At 34.7% G+C, this 12684-nt stretch overlaps 1 protein-coding gene across 7 annotated transcripts in view; it reads right to left on the bottom strand.

Annotated features, from left to right (window-relative positions):
• The window catches only part of FRYL (FRY like transcription coactivator), a 182920-nt gene that overhangs the window by 18815 nt on the left and 151421 nt on the right, over positions 1 to 12684 (bottom strand). For 5 of the 7 annotated variants that reach the window (XM_082315338.1, XM_082315339.1, XM_082315335.1 and 2 more), the window contains 6 exons: positions 12399 to 12473; positions 10688 to 10864; positions 7773 to 7976; positions 6707 to 6877; positions 2372 to 2625; positions 26 to 233 (listed from right to left, as the gene is read on the bottom strand). In XM_082315338.1, coding sequence (XP_082171464.1) covers positions 26 to 233; positions 2372 to 2625; positions 6707 to 6877; positions 7773 to 7976; positions 10688 to 10864; positions 12399 to 12473 — 1089 coding nt within the window. Of the gene's footprint in view, positions 1 to 25; positions 234 to 2371; positions 2626 to 6158; positions 6289 to 6706; positions 6878 to 7772; positions 7977 to 10687; positions 10865 to 12398; positions 12474 to 12684 lie in introns of those variants that run through there. The other 2 variants (XR_014228520.1, XM_082315340.1) reach the window with 2 other exon arrangements.

Here is a 12684-nt window from a genome sequence, read left to right as displayed (position 1 = left end):
AACCACGCACTGGCAATTCACTGACCTGAAACAATCTTGAGAAGACGTGAAATGTATAGACAGCACAAGATCCATCTGTATCTGACAGCATTTGATTGACGTGGCAGCGCCAGGCTTGCTCTTCATCATCGTATGCCACTGGTTGGAAAGCTGCCAATATGGCAGAAAGAAATGGTGAAGGAGGTGGGGAAGTTTGTACTTCTGGGAAACCATCCTGTTCTTCTTCATCTTGGCTATGAATAACAAACAGCAGAAATTAACTCCTCAGTGAATTTTTTTAGGGAAAAAACCCTTCATTTTGGTAAAAAAAAAAAAATAAGAATTTGGAATTCAGAACAGTGTTTTGTAAAATAAATAATCTAACAACTAAGGTAACTATGAACCAAGAAAAGAGTAAAAAAATCAAAAACTTTTGCTACTGCAATATAAAAAATTGCTTATACTCTCTATACCTCCAAAGTTTATTAAAACATGTTACTTCTACACATATCTACAGACAAAGGGTTATCTGTAGGTTATATAGCTATATACAGCTATAGACACCACTCAGAAACTAGTATTTTTTTCTTGCCCCCAATAACTGAATTAATGTTCAGTTCTTCAAATTTCTATTCATCTAAACATATGGTCCACCAATACCTGTAAGAAATTTTAGCTTTCCTTAAGAGAAACACAAGAGCTCATTTAGCAGTTTAACACTATTTTATATTAAACATCATAAGTAACATCATAAGTAACATCATAAGTGAATGGAGATAGATTGGAACACTTTCATTTTTATGGGCAATCAATTTAATGGACCTTTATTCAAAGAGCATTCTGCAGTCATACTTTCCATTAGGCACCAAACATTCAATAAAAACATCAAACTATAAATTAATCAATGCTACTATTTACAATCATTAACTTAACTTTTGACAATTCTTGTATAATTGTACTTACGCAGCAAAAATAGGTGCGGGAGGATTCCAAGTACAGATAGTTTATTAAAATAATTTTTAAACACAGACCGTTTTGCTCTATAACGATCACCTCATTCATAGCGGCACCAAGTATGTCTTAAACAAGACTTAAATATGTCTTAAACAAGAAGTGTGGGTGCTGTTTTTAGGTACATTCATTTTAGTAGCACAAAACTCAAAAGCTAAGATGCAATCCTTTTGAATAATATCTGTAAGCAAAGCTTCAAAAAGATTTTCAGATATTTTCTAACTAGTGTATCAGCCCTGTAAATAATTACCTCTGTCACTCTTCAAACTAGAGCTATGGGGTTTTTAGTTTGTTTTTCAGTTGCACATTAGGAAATAAACTGCTATTAACTGGTACCAGCCTTTAATTCCTGCAAGGAATACTGCAGTAGGTTACATATGGGATTACAAGATTCAATTTCTCTGTCTCTGTCCCAGTAGAACCTTCTCAAACAACTTGGTCTTTTACAACTCCTGTTGTGTCCTTTTCTGTAAAAGGCTCCTTAGGTGTGATCTCTGACAGAATACACACTAGGTCTATGTTCCTGTATACACTAAATCCATGTATTATTCAATCTGAACTTCTGAAAAAATTTTAAGTATTAACAAGCCTATGAACAACTTGGAATTTTTTTGTTTGTTTTGGTTTGGGGTTTTTTGTTTGTTGGTTTGGGGTTTTTTGTTTGTTTGTTTGTTGTTTCTGTTTGTTTTCCCTCCTTCTTAGAGTGTTACCTTCAAGGGACTTAGGGTTTCACTTTAAATATGACTCAACCAACAAGGACCAACTATAACTTTTCTTCTCAATAGTTAGTAGAAAATGGAAAAATGTTATTTTACTTTAAAATGTCTTAGAAATATACAAGAGACTGATTAACCTTAACACTGAAAATAAACCTTGGGCAAATTCAAAGACAAACTGGCCTGACTACTACAGGAGCTTTGATTAAAAAAAAAAAAAAAAACACCAAACATTTTTTTCCTGTCTTTGAGTGCCAAAATAGGTTCTGCCATAATTCAGAGCAGTTCAAGGGCTTTTCCATGTTATACTGCTTGCGGCTGGTGGCTGCCAAGAAAACGCTCCCAAATGCCCTCTGACCTTTTTTTTCACACTTCTGTCCTATTGATGGTGATGAAATGTGCTAGATCTCTTTTATTCAAGAATTCTCGTCTTTTCCTGCATGGCTGTTTGCCCTGTACCAGAAACAACTGCTGAGCAAATACTGAGTTTATTTGCTATAACAGGAAAAATCAATCAACCATTACTTCAGACATGCAACACATCATTTTAGATACTTTTATTATGGGATTCATGGAAACCCCCACACCATAAGAAAGCCTACTTCGTTTGATTCATGCACTGATAACATGTAATTTCTGTTACTTAGAACAAATACTGATCTTACCTAGACAAACCAGAGAAGTCAGCTTCTTCTTCTTCACATCTCTCATCCAGCTCTTTCAAAGCAAGAGTGACATCCTCTTCACAGATAGATTCAGAATAGCTCTCAGGAGCTGCTGCCTCTGCTAGTTCTGGGGTCTCTTCCAACTCAAGAGATTCATGACAGACCAGACAGTCTTGTTGTTCTTGTAGTAGATACGACCCAGTGTCTTCACTAGCAGTGCTAACCTGTTCATCCCTTACTGCTGAACTGCCTTCCTGTGAAGGAAACATGCTTTTATTACTTTTACTGTCAGAGCTTATGTATCCTTATCAGTTTTTATTATGGTAAAGTAAGAGTTATAAAAAACTGTTTACAAATATCCATTTATTCTTTAATCATTCAGCTCTTCGGATTGTTCACACAGTTTTACTGTGTGCAAAGACAGGCAGCCTATTTGTAACATTTATAACTTCTAGTTAATATCCTAGAATATGACTTATTATTTACATCAAATACAATTTCTCAAATACACTCAATTAAATCTGCTAAGAGAACATTCCCAGAAAAATATCTGCAGATAGCCTCAAACATATTTCGATCACAACAAACACAATCAAGACTTTCATATTTTACTTTTCTAGGTAAGGACCAAAATGACTGCCTCATGCTTGCCTTTGGGGTCTGGAACCAGCACAAAACATTTCTTCTCCTTTCCGCTCTCCATTTTAACAGGTTTCTAAGGCATAACTGCGCAACAGTGTAACAGATGAACGTGGAAAAGGGACATTCCACTATTTTTATTATTTTACCATTACTGTTAATATGGGGAGCTTTAAGGGTTTAACCCTGAATCTCTAAATGTAGGCTTTCAATCACTGGCAATTATAAAGAGACAATGATTAAACTCAGGTAGGTAATATTAGAGTGACCCTTTGTCCTTTCCCTCTTCCTCCATTAGCATTATTATACTTATTAACATTGCTATATTGAACAGAGGAATTCAGATTTAGTTAATTTATGATGAATCAATTTGAAACCTTTTACTGGATTTTTCTGTGGAATAAAAATAAGACTTTCTTGTACTTGCTATTTCCTGAAGGCACAAATTATCACACGTTTTCATTCTTAGTGTGCTGGTCTTCCTCTACTGGCCTATTCAAGACTGGTCAACAAACCTTTGGACATCCTCTAAGCATACACATCACTTCATGGCTTTCATCAGTCTAAACAGATCCTCTGACAGATACATAACTGTACACATATTAGAAAAGATAATTCAGCGTTAAACAGAACTGTATCATTTTCTTTCACTGTGATCCTGACCTTATCTCACTGACTATGGGACTCCTCAATGTGACACTGCCGTCATTTGTCACAGCTAGTGACCTCACTTCTAATGCCTCTTTTGTAAAAGTTAACTCTGGAATTTTATTGCACAGAACAGCCATTTTGTCACACTGAGCAGGCTAAGGCACACAGGAACGCAAGACACTTCCAATACCACAGCAAAATAATTTGGATTGAAACAGTGGTCCATTTCTATTATAGATGTTAACACATGATACAAAGCTGCACTGATCATGTCTCGTAGATGTACACGACGGATACACTTTTAGAAAATATTTAAATGCTAATTACTAGTTAATAAATTTATAGCTAAGTTACTCTTCATAGTGCCTTGACTCCTGATTTCTGAAGTTTTCTGTAACATTGGACGTGTCTTTACTACCAACATGAACGTTCTTTAAGTATGTTAAAAACATCATTTATATAGTTGACAACTCCACAGAACCTAAGGAAAATTACTTCTAGTAAACCATTCCCTCATAAATCCACAGTGCAAGCGAGTAAAATAGAATTATTTTAGTCAGAAACTTTCATATACTTAAGCTTGTAAAACTTACTGTAGAAAATTGAAAATATTCTTGTAAGCTAGATTATAAATTCCCAACTGGAATGTGAAACGTCCTTTTTGCAAAGATACATGCATGGTAATCAGCCTAATACATTTAGATAAACTATTTATTTAACTCTTCAGCATCCCTACAAGAGAAACAAGGAACTCAACTACATCTAACCAGCTCACACAGGCATTTTTAAATAATGGCTTCCATTTTTTTATTTTACCTTAGATAAATTTTGATACATATTTATTTATACTAAAAATATTTTGATAACTGACACTTGGCATGCAATGAAATGTCTGTGTTGAAAGAGTTATATATAAAGTATATGAGCATAGGAAAAAACAACTGCACTATGCTGCGAGTTGTGCAGTATAAGAATTCAGAACAACATTAATTCTACTGGCTTCACAAATTTTTCAAAGTGAGTTGATAGTGTGCATATTTTCAAGCTCATTCTGTTAAGAGGCATAAAGCCAGCTCTCCCTTTTAGCAACAAAAGCCAACTAGATAGCTGACTCTTGTAAAGAGCTAACTTCGAGTGTTTGAACTGTGCTTGAAGAAGACATATGTATTTGACTGAATCCCATATTCTAACAAGCACAAAGTAAACCTGGAACACATCACATTTAACGATTGCATTTATATGCATTTGCAGTCTCTTTTTTTTATATATATAAATAGCATATATAGCATATATAAATAGCTATATATATATATATAATTTTTTTCTGGATGCTGCTTAGTTATGAAATTATTTTAGAGCCCAGTTTAAATGTTTTCAATATTTTTAATGACATTGGTGCTTTTTTTCGTGTGAATGTTTTCACCTGGATTATCAGAAGTATAGTGATTTTATAAAGGGAGCTGCAGAAGAACAATGAATCCAAGTATAAAGGCAGTCTCAGAAAGAACTATGAAAACGTAAAAATGAGTTACAGCTGAGAATGTACCACGAGTGAACAACGGAGAAAACAAAAGTTCTATCGTCATTAATTTCATTCTATAAAATCCCAGCTTATATATCACTTCTCCCTTTTGAAACCTTAACATAAACCATCTATCTATGTGCAAGAAAATCATCCAGATTAAGTGTTCTTCCTCATCCAAAATTCTATTGGAACAAAAACACATGTTGTAGACAAGCAGATGAAGCGCTAACAGAACAATTTGTTGACAATCTAAGCACAGGTGCTCTACAAAAGTTGGGACAATTAATCAACTGCAATGTAAGCAAACACTTAAAAAAACTCCATATAGGTAACCCTAATGGAAAAACATGAAAAATGTGGGGAAAAGCTGCTTTATAAAAGCCACAGTATTAGACTTTTAGAAGGCGAGGATTTTATCACAGGAAACCAGTCACCCACACTTTCACTTTGTCATACTCTTAAGTACGTCTTTTGTTCTTACAGTTATCTTCATTAAATGTTAGCTAGGTAGGTGGTTTGCCTGTTAATAAGAGTGTTTTTCTAGGTAGCAAACAGGTAGACTAGTTCAGAAACCCCAGTCACTTGAATCAGTCAGTCGACTGTTTAAACCAAGTTGGCTGAAGACTCATTCTTAAGTGTAAACCATGCCCTGGTTATTCAAATACACATACGAACAGCTTAATTTTCTGGAAAATTCAATAAAACTGTACGTTTTGTTAAAGATGGGATTAGCAATGCTTGTCCAAATAAAAGTAAGATTGCAAGTAGCATCAATAATTTTAACTGAAGGGATAAAAAGTCGACCTAAACCAAGCCACTTCAAATTCAAGAAAAAAACCAACATATTGAGGTTTTACCTACAATTGCTAAATATTGTAGGAATTGTAGCAGATGAGAGTTTTATTTAAAATGAGATTTTTTAATTTTAAATTATTCAAAAGATTTTAAAAACCAAGAAACTGAAGTACTCACAGATTTGCAGGCGGCCATTAGCTTGAAATCTCTCTCAGTCCACACAGGCCTTTCCAAAAAAGTGTACCACTAGCATCTGTGGTCCTTTTTAAAGGATTATTTAATGGAACCAACTGCTAACACAGCTGGCCTGAGGTTTTATTCCCATATAGCACCAATCACATTCACCCAAAGACAGCAAAAAAAAAGAAAAAACCAAAAGGGAAATAAAAAAAGTATTTGAAAGAAAATGTTGCTCAAGAAGGATTTCAACCATATCAAGTAAAAGCATCTTGAATATTAGCCTATTTTCATTCTGCACCATGAAATGATCATTATCAGCCCTTCAAGAATATTTTTAACCTGTAGTAAGTTCCCTCAGTCCATCCCAAGTAGTTTTCATACTGAGGGAACATTTTGTAAGAACATTCCAACAGGTTAGAAATATTAAAAGCAAATCAAATAATCAGTGTAACAGATGAAAATTCAGTTGAAAAGAAAGCCAAAGTTGCTACTAAACACTAGAAGGAGCCCAAATCAGCCATGCACCAGCCCACATTTCTCCCCACCTCAGGCAGCTGGTTGCTAGAGTTATCTAGAGGAGAAGCCTCCAAACTTGGGGTCTCAGTTCTGATTTGAAGCACCTCTTCTGTTCCCACACTGCTAGTGGAATCTTGAGACTGAAGTGATAAACCAGCATGATCTGATATTGTTTCGTCTATGGCAGAATCGTTGTTTAACTAAGACAGAAAAGAAAGAAACTTGAAATTCTTCACAGTTTATTGAACATACAAATTACAGGGAAAAAACACATTATTTTTGGAATAGGCTGTTTCAGTGTCGTTAGCTATTGGAATTTATTTACGTATTACAAGTTTAACAGCTTTACACTCAAACCATTGCAAGCATCACATGCATTTCAGTAACGTTTAACTTTGAAGAGAAGTTTGAAGTTATCCTTGGGATACAGAAAATTATTTCCTTCCTTGGTCTTAAAGGTCTTTGGCACTGGTGAAATGCTAGACCAAGAACACTGAAGAGCAGAGCTCTTTGTTATGGGCAACATTAATACAAACTTTGCCTGAAGTCTGGAAAGCAGCATACTATCCCTGCTGCTCCCCATCCAGTCAATTTTTTCCTGATTTCTTTTATGTCATGCAGAGAGACTTCCGAGTGGTCAGTATTCTTGATTCTCCTCAGTTATATGTACACATGCTTCAAAATCCATAATTAAATTGTCAATTTCAATAGTTACACACAACTGAGGCTCCCACGGGGTCACTTACTGTCCTTGTTCTTATTTAATATTTTGGGGTTTTTTTGAAGCTAGGAATCCACAAAGACACACACTTTATATACACCACATGCAATTTTGCGCTTATATTTAAGCAAATATAGTAAGTATAAAGACACTAAAAAAATGAATGTTGTACTAGAATTATAAACCTGTTATGTACCACCATTAGGCAAAGTAATTCTTTCCCTTCATTGATGATGTTATGAAAAAGAAGCTTAGCCACATTAATTTAGTTCCTCTTTAGTTCACTTAGGCTGAAAGTGTGAGACATATTTAGGCATTAAAAGTGCAAGTGAAAGCTTAAGTTCTCAGATTCCTTTCACAGACAAATAACTTACCATCTGCGAACGAGACAGTATCTGACTTGCAGTCAAGGCTGCTTCTTCTTCTGAAGACTCATCAGTATCTTCCTGGTTGGTCAAGTTCAAGCTGGGTGTGCTACCAGAGTACTGACATTCTTGAAGAGACGGTGTGTCTCCTTTGTCAATACTGTCAAGAGAGCGCCTACGAACGCCCCAGTTAAAGTTGTCCATGCTTTCACCCTGTAATAAAAAAAAGTTTGCACACATATGTATATATGAATTTCAACATAATAAAATTAATACACAAATGCAACACAGAAAACACAAGTACTAAATGCATTATGAACAGAGTTTCAATCAGCCCTTTAATTTTATTAAAACTTTAAATACCTTGTTAAATGATGTTTGTAGATAAATTAAAATATATGGCAAATGAAGTAGAAATCTTTTGAATATCTTCTTGGAAAGTAACTCAGTATATAATCTAGAACTATATCAGTATTGATTTTATGTATCTGACTAGAAAGTACAAACACACCACAGACAACAACAGATGAACAAGCCAGGACACCAGGCTGCAACTTACCTGCAGCTCCTGGTTAGCAAAAAGGAAAACACATATAATTAGAAAGAACGAGGACAAACACTTAAAGATACTCTAGAACCAGGGAAAAATGTTTTATTACATAAGATTTGCCAACAGTAAAAGACTGATTCAAGCTCTGAAAAAAAGCTTTAGTCAAAAAGCTAGTATTTAAAATAATTTCTCTTTCTAATGGGAGATTGATTAAAAAAAATAAACAAATTGACGACAAAACACTAAAACCAGCATGCTTATGATACATTTTCTCTAGCGTAACATGTAAAGCAACTGCGTCAACAAACATTAGATGAAATTCTTTAACTAACACACATGAATCTAAACTGACCACATCCAACTGACAAAGCACCATCAACATTAATTATATACAGGTTGTAGAAAAAGTGATGTCTTCATTAACTGTTTTACCAGCTACTTTGTGTCAGTTTTACAAAATACACCCTAAATACCAATAGCTGGATCCTTTTTGTTTACACATTTTAAAGCTGGGATACTTGGGTTTCAAACATCCAACATACTGAGTGAAATCTGTATCTTAAACACACTAGTGTTTTAATTCACAAGTACAATAATAATCTCTGATTTTCTCAAGCACTTTGTCAACCTTCAACAATTCATCTAAGTAAGATGGAAAACCTGATCAGTTCACTTTGCCAGTCTACAGACAGTTCTGAAAACCCCACATCTAGCCCCAAATGTGCAAGTATGGGTTCCAAAACTGCTCTAACAGAGTGAGTGTCTCTTGTGGTGACTTAAGAGATCATCATGATGTGTTAAATATGCAAAGGAAACTAAACATTTTGTAGTCTCTTTCTCTCTTAATGATTTGTTTTGCTCCAAAAAAGGTGAAAAGTTATGGCAAAGCAAAAGAATCCCAACAACAACAAAGTATTACTTCTGTGGGCTGAAGCACTTAAATTTAATCTGAATATTACTCAGATATTAATGTAAAAGCCGCAGTTCATACTGTTGGCATTTAATTATTAGCAACAAAGAACATTCTATATTTTTGATGCAGAACTAGGCAGCTCTTATATAAAGTGCACAATTTATATGTAATGCCTTAAATTTGTATGAGCTGTACTTTTTTTTTTTTTTGCAAGTATAGTACTACATGTTGCATACAGGCAAGTAATGAGAAAGAAACTGTCTTTTCTTCATTATGTTCTGCTATTAAAATAGTACAGAAAATGAAGTTAAAGATTAACTTGGTTTGGCAAAGTTTTCAACTTTTGGCATCCTACCTCCAAAGCCCCATCTAGCATTAAAATAATATTTTACTACTATTAAGCCTTGATGATTCTGAACTGTTTGACTACTTGCATTCAATATAGGAAATTGTATCTGTATAGTGTGTGGTCACATACATGCAATAGACCATAATGAGTCTGTACTTTTCCTAGAAAATGCAAATATTGGCTGAAGTGGAGCAATACACAGGAAGCATGAAGAAAGTGAGATAAAACTAAAGTATTACGGGGGGAAAAAGAGCAAGATTTTGTAAAAAGGGCTAGATTAAACAGGAGAAGAACAATCTTAGGGTTTAGACAGGCAGATACTCTTCTTAGTAGCTTGTTGACCTGCAAGGTTCTCCATTACTAATTCAATATTTTGTATAGACTGTAACAAAAGCACTGAAAGAAACTACAAACCATTTGATTTCTTCTCCCCAGTCCTTTTACAGTCCTACTTTTAAGTTTTAGCAAATTCTGGACTGAAGCCTTTTATTTATCCCAAACAAGTAACAATTGTTAAGAGAATCTTTACTATTTCTCAATATTTAATTTTGTTTTACCTCCCCTCTCTTTTTTTGACAGGAGGAGAAGTAGAGGAAACATAAGAACTGCAACAAACCAGATATAATGTAAAAGTCAATGCAAGCAATTATGGTGACCAAGTCAATTGTATATAATGAGATAGTATATCATACAGTTTGTAACTTTGAAAGCTATTCTTCATGTTTTCAAAATGCAGAAACGTATCAGAACAAAGATTATGTCATTTTCTTAACATATTGTTCCATAATTAAGTTTTCTGTTGCATCATACCCCGGTGTTCATCCTGTCATTGGCTTATACTGTCATATCATTTAACTTCCAGATTAAGTCACTTAACCTCCCCCAAAAAATCACACCCTCCCACAAAAAACACCCAACAATTTGCAACAACTTAACACTGCAAAGTTTATGACACAGGTTTCTTTATGTGTAAGTTAAGTTCAATCATGTCATAAGTTCTTCCCAACTGGATTAGTTAGAAGAGCTGCCAATTCCTTAGAACTGCACCAACATAACCTAATTTTTAAAATGTTCTCAAATGGAAATACACAGAAGAAATCCCAAGGTCTCACCTCTGCATCTTCCAATTCAACATCTAAAAAGTCAAAGTCTTTAAAAACTCCAAATTGTTGTTCACTGGTATTGTCTTCTACAGCTACTTCTTCCTCTTGAATCACTTCTTCTGTTGTTGAAATAAGACTAGTTTGTTGATCTCCAACTTCCAAGTCTTCATTAGAAGAAAACACAACCTGCAGATAAGGGTAAAAATAGAAATAAAAACTTCCAACTTCTGTAACTCCAAAAGTCAGCTATCCTGCTTCCCATCATTTAATGGCGTTAGTGGCAGTTAGCTTACCATGATAATGATAATACTAGGGCAAGTGCAGATTGCAATTTGTTTAAAGATTAGTTGGACTTTAAACTACATCTTTAAACTGGTGATATCATTCTCTCCTTAATCTAACTGAGCGCTGTAAAGGTACAAATAAAGAGAAAAATATAATCCTGAACCTTCATTTTCATAACCACAATATTAGTCAAACTTAGGAACAAAAAGTCCATCATAATAATCATCCACATGACACAGGCCATGTCATTTTTGCCTACCAATTTCTGTGGAAGGACTGCATACCTTTAAAAAGGCATCCAATGCTGGCTTCCAGTGATGATAATCTTCAGAAATTACAATTAGCTATTTAGTCCCATTTGAATTTTTAAAAATCTCTTCAGTTTCAGCTTTCAGACATCTGATTTTATTTATTTTAACCTCCTCCACTAGATTAAAGATCCACCTCCCATCAATATTTTCCCCCAGCTAAAAATTTCTATGTCACAATAAAAACCAATATTCTAGATGACAACCAAGGTAGGCTACTCACTTTATTTTAAAAGCTCTTTATGTCATCACCACCATTAAGCTTAGTATGCCAACGGCAGTCTTTTCTGCGCCATACACAGAAGTAACACCATTGGCCTACTTTTACTCAATAGTTAAGACTATTGTTCCTACTGATATCCATCTTAGTTTGAAGGCATGCGATCCACTGGTCATTTCCAATGGATTCTATGGTATTTTCAATACAGCATCAACATCCTTGCAGTCCTCAGTCACTGCTGTCCCTTCTCTCTATAAAGTGCATCTTATTCATAATGGACTGGATTGAGATTTACTCAGAACAGGGGAGACCTACAGTTCAAGCCCCTGTTCTAGGCAAGACAATTAAAATTAATACGTGCAGCCTCAAACATACAACACACTATTCTGGAGTGGCAGTGTAGTCCTGCTCTTCTGTGAAGAATGTAAAATGTTGAGGAAAAAGTATTAAGGATTAGTCTGAACAACAGAGCTCCTTAATAGTCAACTAATTTAATTTGGAGAGGAAGGATCTGAGTTCCAATCCAAAATTTCAAAAAATCTTGTTTTGATAACCACATAAGATAGGAATTAATCCCAGTAATTAATCTTTGCTTTAAAACATACAGTCCTCCTCCTATAAGACTGACCTAAATTCACTGAGACGGCAACATTAGTTTTGGCTGAATTTAAATACTGTTTTGAAACCTGTTTAGTAAAGAATGGTGCCCACTGGACTTCTTGAGGAATAGTAGTAATTCATTACTTATGATTCCATCTCTTTTTAATTCTTCAATTGGATTTGTGAATTATTGAACCAAAACCAGTTTGTCAAAAACTGCTCTTCATAACTTCCCCAAACCTGACAATGCAATAGCATTCTCATTACTGGAATTTAAAAACCAAAACAAACCACCATCACCACTTACTGAAGGATTCTTGGGAAGACCAGATTCTGGACCACACAGAGAAAGCACGTTCATTAGCTTCTCCCTAGTTCTTCTCTGAAAAATATACCAAAGAAAATCACATATAGCGAGGCATCTGCTGGAGATCCAGGTAAAAAATGTAAAACATCTGCATTTTTAACTAGTCGTCTCGCATGCTGACATCCTCTAAAAAGAATCTTACCATTTTTTCTTTTCACCAGTATTAGCTTTTAGTTTATGCTATGTTCATTTATTGTTTGGCTAAGACACGATACAGAATTCAAAT

This window comes from Platalea leucorodia (assembly GCF_965183815.1).
Source record: "Platalea leucorodia genome assembly, chromosome: 6".
NCBI classification, from domain to species: domain Eukaryota; kingdom Metazoa; phylum Chordata; class Aves; order Pelecaniformes; family Threskiornithidae; genus Platalea; species Platalea leucorodia.
The sequence above is the reverse complement of the archived record's forward strand: the minus strand, read 5'-3'. Positions and strand labels throughout refer to the sequence as shown.